Source organism: Gymnoscopelus microlampas (assembly GCF_963454915.1).
Source record: "Gymnoscopelus microlampas genome assembly, chromosome: 18".
Lineage (NCBI taxonomy): Eukaryota > Metazoa > Chordata > Actinopteri > Myctophiformes > Myctophidae > Gymnoscopelus > Gymnoscopelus microlampas.
The window spans coordinates 11,085,671-11,105,670 of NC_139955.1; the positions used below are offsets into that span (position 1 = coordinate 11,085,671).

Genomic DNA, 20,000 nt, shown 5'->3' on the forward strand with positions numbered 1-20,000 from the left:
GACTGAGTGACTACACTGTGCTCGTAGAGGACAGATATCACCTAGTGGACTCCTTCAGTCATCCATCTTATGGCATTCGCCACAATAGCAGGAATACATTAAAACAAAAAAGAGCGAGTCAGGAAGAAAGCAGACACAAGATAAATATTGTGTTAGGAGTTTCCCCTCCCTCTCTGCTGCAATTGTCTTTCACATTGACAGATGAACAATGAGAGTGTTTTGAACTTTGCTGCGTGCTATCTTTTACTAGTGGGTTCAGAACCGCCCTGTCAAAGCCCGCTGTATTCCCCCAGAGATTGATTGATTGCCTCTCGTGTGCCTGTGTCTTCCCTTTTGTTCTTCCTGGCGGGGTTTGGTCGGTCTCCAGTAGCCTGACTTCACTGTTTCTGTGTTATATTAACACCTGTTAACAACACATACACATTACACGCACACATGCGCATAGTCGTAAAATTCTCCACTCTGCTTTGATCGTGGAAAAGTTGCTGTTAAATTTCAGAACCGGCGGCAGAGCGTTTGCTAATTCAGAGAGGAGTTTTTTTTTGTGTTTGTGTCCTTTTTGTTGAGGCTTTGGGAAATAAAGGCAAAGGAAATACTTTTTACAGTGATTGTTAATTTGGCGCCAAGGTTGGTTTGCGTGGGCTGCCTAGACATTGAGAAAAACAATCTTCTTAACAAGTTCTGACTCATTGATTGCATCGCATCAACACTTCCTTCAAAAACGATCATAATCACAGTGATATTATCTTGTCATATGCCAGTGCTTTTATGTATTGGTGGAGATCTTTGGACAAATCTCTTTTTCTTTAAAGACGAGCAAAATAATCTCTCATTGACAAATTATTTTATTTGATCTTTTCTCAAAATTTGGCTTCAGATCCAGCCACACTATAATAAAAGACTTAAGATATTAAGACACTTTTTTTTTTGCAGCGTAGCAGTTCATCAGCGGCTGTTTTAATCCTCTCTGAACAGCGCCAGAAACCCCCTGGGAGTCTGACAACCTCCCTCTTCCAAGGGTGGATATTGAAAATTAGCTAAAATTAGCTAAAAACCTTAGCCTGCCTCTCATCCGGAATTAGCTCTTCGTTTTGCTTCATTACTCAGTCTGAAGCTGCCACCCGTGGAGGAGTTTTAAATCTAGCTGAAATAGAGGGCTGTAGTTCAAATTGAATTGAACAGTGATTAGGTCCAACTAAGCCCATCGGACAACCTTAACCGCGGAACAATACAAAGCTCTGTTTTACCCACATGTGTTTGACTCTTTGTTCCTGAAACAACCAGCGAGAAAGGTTGCATTTCATCACCACTCGGTCCTTCAGAACCAAGTAACACCAGTCTGCACCGCAATAACTTAACTTTGTAGACATTTAGATAAAGTGAGCATTACCCTGACATGTCTGTACAACGTTTCAGTGAGCAGGAGTCAAGGGAGCTAAGACTTTGTTCAGACAGGCGGCACAAATCCAATTTTTGGCCTATCCAGATTAGAATCTGATTGGTTTTTATCAAGTCTGAACAGCAAAAGCACATGGAAACTGATTAGTTTTGCGAGTCAGACTTGAACCACATTCCTAGGTGGTTTGAAATGCGATTCCAATCTGATTTCTAAAGATGTGTCTCAGTCTTGAAACCCAGGCACGGAAGCCTGATTTATACATAGTCGTGTGACAGTCACCAAAAATAACCTCACAACACGTCACATTGCAAGTAGACGTCGTTGCGCATTACTCACGCTTATGTTGTTACAACGTCACCACAGCAACCAAAGCAGATAGGTCAAACGATGCCTGAATGCACATATCCGATCTCATCGTTTGCAAATAACAGTGTGGACAGTCAGTCCTAAAGATCGTATTCCAGAAACAAATAGGATTTGTGTGCAGTCTGAACAAAGCCTAAATTGCCATGCAACCAAAAACTGCCTGTAATTTCACCAGGGTTGCGTTTGTCCTTGGAAAAACGAATCCTTCATGTATAATGTATGACACACAGTGTATGAGCACATAGATCTATACACACCGCATCCAGGCCAGGGCAGCCTGTGCCAGCGGGCACGATGTACAGATTGATTAGCTGTATGAAATGGCCTGGTTTCACTCAGTAATGCGTTCCGAGAGGGCTTGGCTCGGCGTGAACCGGCCTGTGTGTCTGTGTTATCGATGGGGCCTGGAGATACACGGAGCAGAAAATGGCCGCTGGTTCACAACCCGGGCAGCTGCGTGGGCTCGATAATGGTTATGATTCTCTCTCTCTGTCTCTAGTTCCTCCTTCCTTCCCCTCCAGTGGGAGTGAAATACTATCCGGTGCGTATGAGAGATGCTATTGTTCAGTCGGGAAGGTTGCTCATGTCTTCTCCCTGCGCTCTGCTCGGCACTGATTAGAACCTTGCATCGTGCTCCAACTCCTCCTGACTCCCGGTTGCACAGGCCCCCTCGCCCCGGCCATGGGATTCTGGCCTACAACTTGTCCCTGTCCCTCCCAGCACTCTGGCTCGTTTTGGCCTGTCTCTCACACACACACACACACACACACACACACACGCACACGCACACGCACACGCACACACACAAACACAGCCTTGCACACACAAGCATATATGGATGCACATTATGCGTGCACACTCACACAGCGAAACCCACACTCACACGTACAGTACAGTGAGTTGTGTCCAGGCTGGTTTGGCAGAGACCGTAGACTGGGCCTGTGGAGAGATCTTTACGGAGCATGCAGAGCCCATCTGTGGCTGCTCCTCAGTGATGGGAGGCATCTGGCTGTGTGTGTGTGCACGCATGCGTGTGTGTGTGTACGCGTGCGCATGCATGCAAGCATGTGTGTGTATGTGTGCTGTGTTGTGTTGTGTTGTGTTGTGTTGTGTAGTGGCCAGGGAAGAAACTGGGAAAGAAGAAAAAGGCTTGTGTGTGTTTGGGTCACAGAGCAACCCCAGGATGAGAGCTAAACTCAGGCTGAAACAGACTCAAACCTCTCCTCTCCTCTCCTCTCCTCTCCTCTCCTCTCCTCTCCTCTCCAGCTGTAAGAGCTCATTCCCTGGGCTCCAGGGTGAATAAGTGGAGTCTTAGAGAGCGTCGGCCTGGGCCTTCTCTCCCTGTCACTGATACCATGGATGACGTTCAATCACGACCGCATGCACCCCATCCTCTTAACCCCTCCTGGGCCCAGTCAGCGCTGATGGAAACCACAGAGGCCACGCTGCCTTCTCCTCCCTAATGACTTCTGACATTATTCTCACTTACGGCGCTCTCCGGTGTGTCCGTCGTGGAACAACGTCCACTTCCGTCCTCCCTCCCTGGCACAGCCATCTGGGCATCATCTTGTTAGCTCATTATGGCTGCTGTATGATGCAGCTCTTCATCTGACAGTGATTGAGAGCCTGTGTATTGAGCTGTCTTGTTTGGCTCAAGATGGAGGTGTCTAAAAAAGTGTGTCTTTCTCTCAGTGCGTGTGTGTGTGTGTGTGTGTGTTGGGGGGTGAATTTTATAGCCGCCTGTGTGCGACTGTTGCTAAGAGTCACGCTGAATCTGATTTGCTGTGCATGCCAGCATGTTGACTGGGCTAACAGAAGCTTGTGTGTGTGTGCGTGTGAGCGCACATTTGTCTGTGAGAGAGATAGAGTGTCTGTGTTCACACATACAAAAGCAGCACTCTGCGGGGCGGAATGCAGGATATTCCGTCTGTCTTTCTTTTTGCCTGTGACATCTTCATTTATACCCTCCTAATAGGGACAGCCCAGACAGGAAAGTACAAGCTTTTCCCTTTTCAACAAGTCTCTCTGTCGCCCAGGCTTATTGGAGTGTTCAAGCATTGAGAATTGAGTGTGTCAGCCTGTAGTCTCTGTTTTTAGGACAGCATTCTCTGTAACACCACAGGTAGGCTCTCTAGTACAGCTAGACTAGCCTTTGGTGGCCAACAATTCTACTAAGATTGACCTGTTTTCTTTCTATAAAAAGGGTCAAATCCTTCCTGCTTTGTTCTACATCGCCTGGGCCAGATGGGCCATGTTTTTGCCTAGTTCTGCAGAATCAGGTTTGCAGAATGTGTGTAGGTGTGTGTGTGTGCGTGTGTGCACACACACACGCACGTTTGGCAGAGCGCAGAGTGCGTGGTACGTGCATTTGTCAATTTGTGCGTGTGTTTGCATCCCGGCTGGCCCCCGTGACGCACACCAGCATTCAGTCAAGTTGTTTACTGTGTTTGACATGTGCGGAAATCAGTGTGTGTATACTGCGGGGTGTGTGTTTATGTGTGTGTGTTTATAGCCAACCCTCCCTAAGAACATCTGACCCTGTGGATAGACTCAGACAAAATCCAGCTATGTATACAAGCACCCCAGCTGAGCCCATGGCCACAGGCACAGACCCACGACCAGCTCAACTTATCGACAAACCCGACTTTGGCATAAGTAGAGGAGAAGTCTCTCGCTGGTCTCAGACCAGCCTGTCGCTCTCTTGAGGATGCCGACGGGTTTTCTTCAGAGCCAGATAAAGATGCTGACTGTCAGATAATGTATGCCTTTCTCCCTTCCAAGAGCATGAAAAGATCACAAAGTGTCAACAGCGCCCAGAGAATCTTAACCACACATCGGAGCACGGCCATTTCAGAAGTCACTGCTTGAATGTTTCCATTGTGAGGGTGGAGAAATATGCACGTCTATCTTGGCGGAGCTGAGAAGCGTGGTTTTCAGGCAAAGCCCGCCTCCGCAGGCTGAGTGCTTAATATTGATTGACTTGAATGGTAGCAGGACATGTTTGCACATCGCATGATTACATGAACAGTAGATTGCCTGAGGGTTGTTGAAGCGGCTTTAAATCCCTCTCTGTAATGTATGTTACAACGTGCTCTCACCACAACTCAGCGTTGCTTCTTTAAAGACCCCCCCCCATCTTGTTTTTTGTTTGGTCAATGTATTTTTGAAGGAGAAAAACAGTGTTGCCATGTCTGCTTATTATAAGCAGACATCGCTGTTTATATCGTATTATTTTCTGTAAAGTCGCTTGTAAATGTGGGTTGTTGTTTAAACCCGTGGTTCTCAAACATTTTCATGGCAAGGAACCCCAAATGAATATGTATTTCTCTGCGGACCCCCATCTGAGAATATTTGGTGCCAGGGACCCCAATACAAGATTGTTAAAATGTTTAGAAAATATTCCAAGATTTTTTTGAAGATCGCAGATCTGGCAATTTTTAAAAATGTATTTAGGTTTTAAGTGCTCACGTGGCCTAGCAGCTTATTTTCATAGACCTGGTTGCTTATTTCCCTTACCGAATCTGGCAACTCTGGAGAAAAATGGCAGCGGTCTGAATTACCCCTTTAGCACTGGAGTGGAAATGTCATGTTGACAAGATGACTGAAATGTTGGAAGTGTTTGTGTGTAATCACACACAACAATCCATCCTGGAGGTTATGGATATTGGATACACATGTAGTTAACCGTTATATGAAAACTCTGTCATCTGTTGTTAGTGGTGGAGGCGGATGATGGGGGAGGTAATGTATGAGACAGAGAAATGATAATTGATGAGGGGACATGTTTTCCTGACGTGATAATTACTTTTAGCCAGTATACCTGTTATCTTTTTGAGTGTGTTTTGTACACTGTCGTTGAGAGAGAAATTGAGTGCTGAATTGTAGTAGTAGTGGAGTGTACTGAAAAGGGTCATAGCAGACAGTAAAAATCTGTAGTGTTCACTGTTCATTTAACTCTTGCGAGTGTAAAAAAAAAGAATAGACCTGTGAAGGGTCTACCTGTCTGGAAGTTGGCACGTTCCCCTCCTCTGATAGAGACAGATCACCTCCTCTATGTAGGCGTGATCATTGATTTTAATTGATATGTATGGCATGTCCATGCTGCTACTCTGGGGGAACTAATCAATTTGACACCATTCTCCTAATATCAGCTTTCTTTCTCTTTTTTTTTTGTACCCCTTCTCTCTCTGTGTGTCTCTCTCTCTCTCTCTCTCTCTCTCTCTCTCTCTCTCTCTCTCTCTCTCTCTCTCTCTCTCACAATTCCCTCTCTCATGGGTCCGTCCATTCAGTGGCCAAGGCTGGTTGCCAGCGTGCTCAGCCCGGGGCAGTGCCCAGGGTCCGGGGCGCAGGGCGGGCCGCCGGGCTGGATGGCTGCGCTGGGGGTGGAGGGATGGGGGAGTGGGGGGGGGGATGGGTGGGGGTGGGGGTGTGTGCTGGAGAGCTGGATGTGGCGGCTCTGTGAGGGTTTTTGAGTGGGCCTCGGTGTAGGCGGCAATTCATATGGAAGTGGGCGAGGGGCACGGCGCTTGAATAGGGGAGGCTGGGAAGGTCCAGGATGCTCCCCGCCGTGCTTTTGTGTCCTCCCACATCCGTGTGTGTGTGTGTGTGTGCGTGTGTTGAATGGAGGGGAGGGGTGGCATATGTGAGATCATGTGTGCATATTCACCAGTGGAATGTAAAAGGGGGGGGGGGGGCTCTCCTCCTCTCCTAGCCTCAGCTCTGTAATGTTGTTTTCTGTTCTCCGTTGGCCGTGCTGTAGTGTAGGTCTGTTTTTCTAAGCTCTTTACAGCGCTGAACGCTCCACGGAGCCGTCCAGATGAAACAAAATGAAACTCGTTTGGTTGTTTGGAAAATGATTCTCTTTATTTAGTTTGGTCCGGTCCTGTCCGACCCATTTGACACAGGGTTGGGACGGGGTGTGTGTGCGCGCGCGTGTGTGTGTGGTGAGAGAGAGGGGTCGAGTCTCCTGCTAAAAGTCAATTTCCAAGAAGTATCCTGTGCGCCGACTGTGTCACTTCCTCTGCTGTGGTCTCTCTCTCTCTCTCTCTCTCTCTCTCTTAATCAACAGGTCTCATGAGTTTCCAGACAACTGCATGAGCAGGACTGAAAGATTCAATTCAACCCCCCAAACCCCACCCTCTCCTTCTCCACCACACCCTCGTCTTTTGAACCTCCTCAAAAACGTATACAATAATCTCCCTCTCTCTCCCTCTCTCTCTCTCTTTCTCCACTCCTCCTACCGGTGGTATAACGCGGCGGGCCGGCATGTTAACGGCGGCGAGGAGCTGATTAAGCCGACAGAGAGACAAACGGGGCAGGAGGGGCGGGGGGGGGGGGGATTGGGGTGGGCAGACACGGTCCCAGCCCACCCGTTTAGACTTCACATCCTGGACCAGAGAGCTGGAGCCCTCGGCTTGCCAAGTGGAGGGCTTTTAAACTGGGCTAAACACTAATTGCTGCCCTATTTCTTTTATGTTGCTTCTTTTTCCCATCTGCGACGCCGCTTTCCAGACCTCTGCCACAGCCAGAGCCTCATTATAGCAGACAGTTAACAAAGGCTGAGAAACAGAAGCACAGAATTCACTTAGGATAGCTATCCAGCCGCCCCGGCTAGGAGGCCTGCTCGGGAAAATTGAATCAATGACTGGGGCCAGGGCTTGTGATTAAAATCCTTGAGGGACGTTAAGATATTACAGTTTTTGAGACAATCTTAATTGTTCATCTGGAATGGTTGCATCTCACTGTGATAAGACAAGGAATGGGATGGAATTCAGGGTGGGAAGAAGAGAAATGTAGACTGATATTATTTTTGGGGGGGGGGGGGGGGGGGTTATTTGTGAAGCTTAATACAGAAACTTTTTATTTAGACAGAATAAGTTGTCCGTGTACAAAGACTTGGAATGAAAGTTTAAAACGCCTACTTGTCAAGTGAAATAAATCGAGGGTTAATTGTGATGTTTGCTGGGTCTGTTTTTGTCAGATTTTTCTTCTCACTTGTTTTTCTGTAGGTGTTTCTTTTTGTGTGTGTGCGTGCGTGCGTGTGTGTGTGTGTGTGTGTGTGTGTGTGTGTGTGTGTGTGTGTGTGTGTGTGTGTGTGTGACAGAGAGGGGGGTGAGAAAGGGGCGAGGAGGAGAGTGTGAAAGAGTGGAATGAGGATGTTGAGGAGGTGAATAAGAGTGGAGGATAAAGCCTGGAGGAGGGAATGAGATTGGGGAACAGAAAATAAGGGGCTGAAATGGGGGGGGGGGTAATGGTGAAATAGAGAGAGAGAGAGAGAGAGGGGTGGTCAGCTACAAAGCCTAATGTTGCCATGGAAACCTGTTTATGCCTCGCTGGTGCATCTTGTAGATCCAATTAGGGACTGATTGTGTCCTTGTCTTCACACACACGTGCACGTGTGTGTGCGTGCACTCACTCGCTCGCTCGCTCGCTCTCTTTCTCTCTCTCCCACACTCACTCACTCACTCATACACACACGCACACACACACACACACACACACACACACACACACACACACACACACACACACACACACACACACACACACACATACATCGATGCCGCTGAAAACCCAGCAAATTGTCGGGAGTGCTTCAGACAAAGGATGCCCCATGTCTCTCTTATCGCCCGCTTGAATTAGTAACCCCCCCCCAGTACCCCCCAGCATCAGACAATAGCAGGGAAATACCGTCTCACCCACTTTGAAACCCGGGCCGCTCTGCTCCTGTGAGAGGCCCCCTCCTATCTGCATACTCTTTCATGACATCATAGGAGGGAGGGAGGGATTCCGACTATTTCTTTTCTTTCTTTGTTTTTCAAAAAATTCATTTCGGATTTATGTCCCTTTGTGTACAAAGGAAGCCGTTTATTTATTCAATAACGCCTCTCTGTCCGGAACAGAGCGGCTAAAATAAGAGAGGCGTTTTTTTTATCCAATCGTGTTCATTTTCATGGGGGGAATTACCTTGAAAAATGGGTCTTTTTAAAGCCATCGTTTTCATACAATGGCTGGCTGTTTGCCCGTGCTTAAACACCACAGGAGATGGAGGAGGTCCAACCATCATAGCTCCTTCTCTCTCTCTCTCTCTCTTGCTCTCTCGTCCTCCCGACCACCATCAGACTTCCATCATCCTCCCTCAGAAAGCGTTCCTCCTCTTCCTCTCCCGGGCCCTATCTGAAGAGTCAGTTATTTAGTGGTGAAATGATCATGAATTGAGGGACTGAAGATAAGGTGAGATTACTGCTCTGAGAGAGAGCGAGAGAGCGAGAGAGAGAGAGAGAGGAAGAGGCAGTCTGATGTCTTGTTAAAATGTGAGGGTTCAGAAAGGACAACAACTGCATTGCTCTGGTCTAAAAGCCTGCTTGAATCTGCTGCCATGGGCAGATCTAACAGATAGCTCCCACTGCTGTGACCACAACACACACATACACGCATGAACACACACACGCACACACACACACACACACACACACACACACACACACACACACACACACACACACACACACACACACACACACAGGCAAGCCGTGGTCAGTCTGGCTGTCTGTGTTAATGCTTGGCTAACTGGGACAGCAGAGCTGAACCATGCTGACATGTTAAGCCCCAAACTGCCTCAGAACAATGATTCAGCCTGTCTGTCCCCCATCAGACCACAACCTCAGCTCAATTCACTGACCAACACACACACACACACACACACACACACACACACACACACACACACACACACACACACACACACACACGCGCACACCCACGCGCACGCACACACACGTGTGTACTCGATGATCCCTGCGGCGGCCATCTCCCTCCCTCTCGTCTCTCCCTCCGCACACTCACACACACACTGTGTTTCCTCCTGTTCTCTACCTTTTTAGTGAATAAAAGCGAACAGGAGCTGATCTGATTGAGTTGGCACCAGGGGGTGCGGTGGGGAGGTACAGTAAGGCCACATGGATTATCTTAATCCCTCCGTAGGTGATCGGGGGCCAGGGTTTGGCGGGGAGGGGCCTAGGAGAGGGTTTGAAGGCAGTGAAGCCTTAACCCTTCCGGGTGACCCCCCGCACTTTGTTCTCATCTCCAAACACGTAAATCTGAAGCAGGGATATTAGCGCTGAAACCTTGAGTCTTAACATAAAACGAATCACTGAATCCTCTCTGCACTGCATTCCTCCCTGAGAGAACTGTTCTCTTTGGCGGCCATTTTGTGGCAGCCATTTTGTTGGGGCCCGAGAAAAGGGGTTAAAACGGCCATTTGATTTTTTTTTTTTTTTTTTTACCTGCGAGAAAACTTCTTGGTAAACTTGGCAGTAGCTGGTTATTGCTTTTTTGATACAAGCATGAAAAGAAACCTAATTCGCTTATCTGCTGCCGCCCCAACAATGTGGTACGTGTTGTCTGGGTCCAAACTAAATGCACTTATTTCTGGACTGGACCTGCTCCAGACAATTCTAAACCAATTAACTCCTGCTCCCAGAAGTCCCTGGATTGTATGAATTCAATTTGAAATGTGTGTCCGGTGTCTACAGCTCAGTGTTTTAATTTACCCGTCATCTTCTCTCCTTCTCCAACAGTTTTCTGATAGGGAAGGGCCTGGTGATCTACCCTGAAATTGGGGACAAGCTGGACATCATCTGTCCCAAGGCGGACCCGGGCAGGGAGTACGAGTTTTACAAACTGTACCTGGTGAAGAGGGAACAGGCGGAGAGCTGCAGCACGGTGCTGGACCCCAACGTTCTGGTCAACTGTAACAAGCCTGAAAAGGATATCAAGTTCACCATCAAGTTCCAGGAGTTCAGTCCCAACTACATGGGCCTGGAGTTTAAGAAGGATGTCAACTACTACATCACCTGTAAGTTACTCCCATAGACACTGCTTAGTTTAGTATGAACATCAACTACATCACCTGTAAGTTACTCCCATAAACACTGCTTAGTTTTGTATGAACATCAACTACATCACCTCTAAGTTACTCCCATAAGCACTGCTTAGGTTAGTATGAAAATCAACCACATCACCTGTAAATTACTCCCATAAACACTAGTTAGTATAAGGGGAACATCAACTGTACATCATCACCCTCTATTTTTGAATAGCCAAAGTATAAATAGGGTTAAAGTTGTTAAACTGATTGTGATGCTGTATTATCTGATTTTGCTGGGGACCCCCTGGTACCCCCTCAAGGACGTCTGGGGGTCCCCAGACCCCACGTTGAGAACCTCTGAACTACATCACCAGTAAGTTAACTCCCATAAACACCAGTCAGTGGCTGTTGATAGCAGGGGCGTGGTGCCCATTAACACTTCCCATTCGTACCCATTCACCATTTGATGAGTTTTACAACTGATAGTCTTCTATCAGTTGTAAAACCTTATTTTTTTAAGTGCTTTTAATTTATATTGTATTTAGGGTTGTACAGTACATGTGGAGCAGAGATGCTCGTAGGCCTGCGTCCTGCGTCGCTGACGCACCATATTGCGAAAGGACGCATTCATGACAACTCTAGTGCGTCCATGGGACGCACTAGAGTTGTCACCACCAACAGAGAAAAATATAACAATAATTTGCGGTAAAATTAGTGGTGCACGATAAGTATCGGCCCGATAATTATAGGTCTGATATCAGGAATTATGACGTCATCCCGATAAAACCGATAACATTAATAATAGCTCCGATAATATATAATATTTGTCAGCTGTGATCTGCATGGACTCTCTCGGTTAGGCACCGTTGGTGGAGAAGTATAACTCTCCGGTTAGACACCGTTGTACTGGAGAAGTATAACTCGGTTAAACAGCGTTGTGTGGCAGCAGCATCAGCACAGCCCCTCGCTGTTAGTCTACGCTACACACAGAGAGAGAGAGAGAGAGAGAGAGAGACGGCATGAGGACCTGCTCTTAAACGTGTTAAAACGTCTTGGATAGACCACTGTCTGGAATAATAACTGATCATCATACATACAGGTCTACTACTAATCTTTGTTGCTGTTGTCATCTTAAATTGACCAGCCAAAGTAAAATCCCCGACAGAGTGATGTGGTGGATTAATGTTGCCAATCAGCTGTGTAACATTAGCAGGTTAACGATGGCTCGTTGAGCCTATGCATTTGACCCTGATTTGACCACAAAGGCAATCAAAAGCACTAATTAATGGCAGCTGTAAGTAACCGGTTGTCGTCTGTGTCTTGTGTATGTTTAATAGGCAACTGGATGTTTTCTGTAGCTTAGAGATATCATAACAAGTAATTCCCTGAAGAGGGTAGACCCTCTCCCTCATGCTAAACTTAAAGTGACTTATAAGGTTCCACTTCTCCTCAAAGACAACTTTATTTTCCTTTCTCAATGACAAGCCTAATATTATTATTGCATGTTGACTATGTGCAACAACTGCAAGCCAATGTTCATAGGCAGTGTCAGTATTTGTCTTCATTATTTCTTGAATTCCTATTTCTTTATTTGCCAATACTTCCACTGTAAGCCAGTGTTTTCAGTCTACACAATAAATAGTAAAAATAAATTCTACATTCATAAATAATACAAAATAAAATAATAATAATGATTAAAAGGTTCTATGATTAAATGTATTCTATTGGTCAAAGGTATGTTAAATCCACCTGTTGCCCACTACTAGTATTTCTTACCATAAGGTGTGCTAATACTAAAGATTCATATAGATTTTAAAAAATATATTTATGATTTTTTAATATATGTATATATATCGGTATCGGTCTTGAAAAGCAGGAACGGGTCGCACTGATCTAGATCTGCTATTTTCACAATACGTATCTGTGGAACTGAATCAAACTAAATTAAGTGCCTCAACTCCTAATTCCTCAGGGTGGGGGGTCCCCAGTTAAAATATGATTATTTTGGGGGGTCACTGCCTGAAAAGGTTGAGATCCACTGCATCAGGATATAATGTACACAGTCACACACGCATAGAAGATATGGAGATTGGAGATCAAAGAAAACGATAGGGGGGGGGGGGAGACGTGTAATTGGGGACCCATAAAATGTCCCTGGGACCCATCTAAAAGACCACCCTTGCATCCCAGGACCCATTACATTGAAAACCTAGCAACATCACTGGTGGAGTGTGCCTGCATTTCTTCTCAAATAACACTGGTATTTGGGCTTATAAAGCAGGTTCTTTTCATAAGTGGTTGTGCTATCTGTGATCTCTATTGAATTGCACGGTAAACAGGGTTCTGTGTGTTCTGTGTCCCTGGTTGATAGTGTAACTAAGGCCACTGTAGTGCCGATGTGAAGAGCTTTGCTCCAAAGTGAGATGACCTCCATTTTGGAACAAGGAAAAAAGGAACATCTGTTCCTATGAAATGGTTGCTGGCAGGAAAATAAAGTGCATTATGAGATACTATAAAATTTATTAGGATCATATGACAAAATACTAGTATGTTTCACGGAAGTAATAATTTTTGATGGAACTTTTTGTGGTTTTTAATATTATTTGATGCATTGAGGCTCCCCCCACCAAAATAAAACAAACTAATTGATATATTGGTCATATTAAAATACTCATAAACTTAGATTTCCTCTTTTGTTAGAAATGTATGAAAACATTTTTTTAGTTCATTCTCTTTGAAGGGGGAAAACCACTAAATCTGAATTACGTTATTCTTTGGATCTTCCCCCTCTCCAATCGATACTCCCTACAAAGCCACATCACAGAGAGCTGAGGAGTTTGTGATTTTATCAGCCAACACTTTGAGGGGCTGCTGGCGTTGTGTACACAGACTCAAAGAACATACATTTGCACTTGTTTGTGCTCCTGCATTCAAAACGAGATTATACAAACAACCCTGCCCTGGGCGTGTCAAGGGAGGAGTCTGTTTCACGTTTTGTTTTCAGAGGAGCTCTGCAAATTCATTGTTTCTTGATTAGACAACTTGATTAAACTCTCACCACCAGCCCAGTGGTCTGGTGGTTAGTGTGTACGCCCCGAGACGGGGGTCCGGGAGTTCAATCCCTGGCTTTTTTTTTTATAGTCTTTGGTGTCATACCAAAGACTATAAAAATGTTAGCCAATTCCTCCCCTGCTTGGCATTCAGAATCAAGAGGATTGGGGGATAAGTCCCTGAGACATTCTAGCGTCATGTCCAGGGGGTATACTTGTATATCAAGCTGACTCACGCTTAGGAGACAGGAGATAGACTCCTTAACTATGGGCTACATCTCTCAGAAACTGCTAGTTAACCAAGGGCTACTTACTTAGAAAGCCACATCACAGAGAAGTTCATGATTTTATCAGCCAACACTTTGAGCAGCTGCTCCACAGACGCTGTGTATACAAACTCAAAAGAATATACATTTGCTCTTGTTTGTGCTCATGCATCCAAACAAGCTTTACAAACGACCCTGCCCATGGGCGTGTCAAGGGAGGCGCCTGCAGGTGTCTTTCACGCTTTGTTGTAAGCTGACTGAGCTCTGCAAAGTGTGTCTTGATTTGGGCATGGACTTGCTCTTATCTCTAGCTATCTCTATTAGAGCCTAGTGCCTGTGTGTGCACATGTCTGTCGCATTTCGGACCGGATATCAACCGCATATAGAAAGATGGCGGATTTGAAATCGCTGCAAAATGGGCTTCATTTACGGTCTGTAGAAACCAATGGCGTGACGCTGTCCATATTTTTTTAATGGTCTATGGTTTCAATGCTCTCAGCAGCATCCAGGTTTGTTTTGGCTCAGCACCCTGAGCCTCGAGTAGAAAATAGTTCACATTTTGGAGAGTTGCGCTGCTCATCATTGTCAACTTTTTTTCATCCGACCAATCAAAATCAAGGACAGGCTGTGACAAAGAGGAAAAAATGCCATTCTGTGGATACGGCCCCCGATCTACAAGCTCTGGGCCGTTTTGACTATAATAATGACATGCCTGATGTCCAAATGGGGACATCAGGTTGAAAGTGGTTAACAATTGCACAGCACATTGTGAGATCAAAGAAGCAACTCCTCCTCCCCCGGGAACCTTTTCGTTTTCATGCAATCCCAAGCTCCCCGTACCCCTCTGCCCTGTAACGGCATCTCATAGCTGTGCACGGCCGTGGCGTTTTGAATAGGGGGAAAAAATGCATTGATGTTCAGCCATAAATCCTTCATGTGTGCCGGCTGAGGACGGGGCGTGATGGCGGATCATTATTGGGCTCGTAGAGTGCATCACTTTGGTGACGGCAGTAATCGGATACGGTATTTGTCTTGGCTGTATGTTAATGTTGTTGTCCTTTTGCACGGGAAGAATGTGCTTTATATTTATACTGGAGGAGCCTGCACACACACACACACACACACACACACACACACACACACACACCATAATACACATCATCTATCATTTAGATAATGGCTTTGCATGGCTGCTGTGAGTACAGAGTGCGTGTGTGTGTGTGAATGAAAGAGCCAGGGAGAAAGAAGAAACGGGGCAGACAGAGAGAGAGGACACCTGCAAAAAATGTGCATATCTAGGCTTTTCATGATCTTCCAGTAGACTATACTGTGTGTGTGTGTGTGTGTGTGTGTGTGGGTGTGTGTGTGTGTGTGTGTGTGTGTGTGGGTGTGCGTGCGCATGTGCGTGTGTGTGTGCGCTCGCACGGCAACCTAAGGCCAGCTTATCCTCATGCTGTAAGATGTGACCAGGTTATCCCCGCTGTCTCCGTTTGGAATGTGATCCAACCGGCCGGCCAGCAAAGCATTGTAAATCTGCCCCCCCCCCCCCCCCCCCACTAGCCCACCCCTCCCACCCATCCACTCCCGTAAAGAGCAGGCTTATCTGGTCTGATTAACGGTCAAACATGACCCACACCGCTTGAGACCACGAGAAGACGCATTGGGGAGTGGACATTCCACTGTATCTTTCTCTCTCTCTATTGTTCTCTCTCTCTTTCTCTCCGCTGTTCTGTAACTTTCTGTATCTCATTCTTTTCCTTAACGACATAAGCCCTTAAATTGCGAAAAAACAAAAAATATTTATTTTGGTTAATCACCCCCCACCCCCCCAAACAGCTGCCCCCCCTAACTCCAAGGCCACTCTGTCTTCTGCTCTTGTCGTTTCCGTTTTATCTTTCTTTTCTTCAATCACCCCCCCCCCCCTCTCCCTCTTTCTCCTTCTCCATTTAACCCTAGGGGTAAAATAAATAGAAAATGCTGTGTGGTAGAGTAAGCAACAAATGGTGTGTGTGTGTATCATAGTCCTCTGGAAGTCCCATGCTCTGCTGTCACCCCAGGGGGTCCTGTCCAGCCTGTCCTGTCCATCCAGCTCCTAAACCCCCCACAAGCCACCCCCATCACCCCCCCCCCCCCCCCCCCCCCCATTCCCTTCCCATGCCACGAGTCTCTCCTCCTCACCACCCCCTGTCAGGAGCCGCAGGGGTCAGGGGTCAAAACTCAGGGGGCGGTGTGGGGTCAGGGAGACACAGCGGGGGGTCAGTAATGATAACCCCAGACTGATCTAAACCCCAGGCCACTGACCAGCCCCTGTCGTCCATCAACAAGCCCGCCACCAGCCCCCCCACCAAACACAGCCCCCCTGCATGGGCGAATAAACTGGCTGTATTTCACTGCTTTTGTCTAAACACAGGATGTGGAATGGACTGTTTGCTGAAGGAAAATGGCCACTCTGTGTTTCATGGGGCTGAGGAGTCAGGAGGAGAGATGTGATTTGAGACAGAGGGCCTTTACAGAGAGAGAAATATAACACACAGAAAGAATGAAAGAGAGCGAGAGAGAGAGAGGGAGGGAGTATTCCTCTGCACCATACTGATCTCAGAACATAGACCTACTCACTACAAACAAATGCACCTTTAACCACTTAAGCCCTACATACTTACTTATATACACATTGTGAAAATAGCCGATCTACAAGCGCGCACTGTGACTCCTATAATCACATACTATAATGACATGCCCAAAGTAGGGACGTCAGGGTGGAAGTGGTTCAAAGATTCCTGTTGTTATTTTGTTAAGTTTTTATATTAAGTCTCTATATTCAATACTTACTTATATACTGTATGTATATGTATTTTCTAACAGCAAAAGCACAATGCTTCGGTTTGTCTTTTTATACATTTATTTGTATTTCTTTTTTCTACCTACTATATTTTTAAGTCGTTTTTTTTATGTTTTCTACCTACTATCTGAGATTACAAGTTGCAATGTCTCCGCTTACAGAGCTATGTTTACACATTTCTTTGTTGTAGTAGGCCTAAATTGTTACATACCGTTAGCCTCATAGCATAATTGCCTAACTCACTTTTTGGTCAAATTGACGTTTTTGCGTAGCTCTGCTCTCCTAACACTGCTGCATCATTGTGCCTTAAGTTATTGCCTGTATGTCCTCGGCCTATCCGAATGCTTGTTACATTCCGAACTGACTTAGGCAGAAAGTACTTTAAGTGCTTAAATTATTTTGAATGTAACAAGCATCCTGATATCCATCCTGAGAACATTGGCAATAAGGCAGGATGTTAGGAGCAATCAGCAGAGTTAGGAGAGTAGAGTTAAGCAGATATAGATAAAGGCAGATAAACATGACTTAGGAAAAAAATGATTTTTACTTTCTGCCTAAGTCATCTAGGTTTTTGTTTTGTCTCTCCTGAAAACCTTAAAAATATGAGTTAGGCAATTGTGCTATGAGGCTAACTTTATTTTTATTCCACACTTGCTTTGGAAATGTAAACATAATAATTCCGATGTGAATAAAACCCCATTGAATTGAGAGACAGTTAAAAGCCCTTAAGCCCTAAACATGTTGTCATACAACCAATAGCGAAAATAGATCTATATGTTCTGTCAGCTTGTAAATTGCCTATTTTCACCGTTAAAAAAGACCGACATTTTCTGTCATAATTCTTGACAATTTTCACCTATAATGACATACCTAAAATAGGGATGCCAGGTTGAAAGTGGTTTTAAGACAAGTACGCTTGCACACAACGCACCCACGCGTATATAATAATAACGTATGCGTGTGTGTAAACATATGCTCGCTGTGTTCCATTTTCCACCCCATATTGTGCCGTGAAATGATGCAGGATGATTGCTTGCTTAGCTTGGTGATGTTTTTCGCGGTGGATTGCGGGGCTTTCGTGCGTCTCTGTTCTATAAAAAGGAGCGGGGCCGGGGCCATAAGGCAGGCAAACGGGAGGCAGGCTGTCCTGAAGCAGTTCCCTCCTCTCATGATGTCCTCTGTAGCAGCCAGGAGGAGACTGATCCCTGCCGACAGCTGTCACTCTGCATCTCAGTGCACTGCCGTGGACATCCAACATAACCCCGCTCCACTATGCAGTATGCAGTATGCACACACACACACACACACACACACTACTATACTTGCGAGGACATCGCAATTATAGGACGCCGATTTTAGTAACGCCATTTCTACCAGTTTTTCACCCTATAACCCTGCCTGATTTATTCTTATGCGCACCCAAAGATTGCCGATCTACAAGCTCAACAATGCGTCAGTATAAATGAGGCATACCTCCAACCCTAACCCCAACCCCTAAACCCCTAACCTCTAAACTCCTAATCCTAACCTTAACCACAACCTGAATATTTTCCTAATTGTAAGCTTGACTCGTAAAAGTAATAACTATTTCTCTTCCGAGGAGCGAGGAGCGAGGAGCAGGAAAGTTGTCCTCATAATGTCTATTTCTCACATTTTACTGTACTTGTGGGGACATTTGGCCCAGTCACAAGCATAGTCATTCAAGTACACTGGAAGTACACACACACACACACACACACACACACACACACACACACACACACACACACACACACACACACACACACACACACACACACACACACACACACACACACACACACACACGCACACTACCCACAGGCTCCCCACGCAGCCAGCACTACTTTTTCTTCCTTTTACTTGTCCAACTTTTTCAGCGGACCCTGTATTGTGAAAAATGTTTCTTATGATTGTGCTGGTCTGCTGTGGAACCTAATTAAGTTGAATTTATGTTGAATTTATGCTTTATCTGGGCAGCTAACCTCCCTAGCCTGCAGTGTTTTTATTCGGCCTAGCGTAGGTTGCCGGTACTTTAGAATGCTTTGGCAAACACAACATGGCACGACATGACACAACAGCTTCTTTTTTTTTTTTCAGTTGCCCTTGAATAATTCATAGAGCCATTTTCAGTTCTTCTAAATGATGGGGGCGCAGCCTGCAGCCTCGCACTACATCCGACATCCTCCGTTTAACATCCTAATATCCTTTTCTGTTACGATTGCGAGGTTAGGACAGCAAATCTGTTCCAGTGACTTCAGTTCTTTTGCAGACCCCCCCCCCCACACACACACACACACACACACACACACACAACCCTGTTCTCCTCCTCCCCCCAGAGAACCTCTTCTTCCGTGGGGTTTTGCTTCATGTTATCTGATGCTACGTTCCTCCAGTCTGACGGGGCTCTCCGGACCTCATGTCCTTGGGAGGACGGTCGGTCGCTCAAGGTCAAACTCTCTTTGTCTCCTGCCGCGGACGAGAAGATCCCCGCCTGCCCTACATTCACTGGGATGTAAACAGTCTTGACATATGCTCCTTCAAGCAAGCGCCCACGCATAGACACGTGCGCTCGCACTGTGAGCACGCACAGACGCACACGCTCGCGTACAGAAACACACGTATGAGTATACCACATTATGCACGGTGCATGACGTGCAGCACATTTTGTACGGGCAAGGCTAATCGGTTGGGTGGGGGGGGGGACTAGAGACTATAACTGAACATTTCAGTCACATTACAGACACTTTTGATGAAAGAGGTAATTGGATTACCCAGAGATAAGTTAGGAGGGACAAAGGCGTTGGTTTTGTCGGATTACAAGCCTCGCAAAAAAGAAAACTCCCACACGTGCCTCTTCCTGGCAATTAAAATGTCTCAGGGAGAAAGCGTACATTTTAGTCCTGTGACCTGCCTCCACTCAGCGCTTACCTCCAATAAACTGTTTTAATTGCATGTGTAGAGCCACTGTGTAGGAGTGCTGGTATCCTAGCGGTTCCTCTGGAGGCCTACGCATGCACATTCAAGGCAGTGTACTTAACTTCCCACTTTATGGACATAAAACGTTGGTTCTGCACAGCGACTGCTGCCTATTAACACTACCGGATTGAGAGTATAACCCTAGCGTCCCTTATTGTTTGTCATGTCATGTCATGTACGAACATTCGAGAGTAGGTGAGCATTTGGTGAAGTT

At 46.1% G+C, this 20,000-nt stretch overlaps 1 protein-coding gene across 1 annotated transcript in view; it reads left to right on the plus strand.

The window, feature by feature from the left end:
• Positions 1 to 20,000, plus strand: part of efnb1 (ephrin-B1) — an 83,880-nt gene that overhangs the window by 22,396 nt on the left and 41,484 nt on the right. Inside the window, exon 2 of the mRNA XM_084042140.1 lies at positions 10,345 to 10,622. Within this exon, the coding sequence (XP_083898266.1) occupies positions 10,345 to 10,622 (278 nt within the window). The remainder of the gene's footprint in view (positions 1 to 10,344; positions 10,623 to 20,000) is intronic.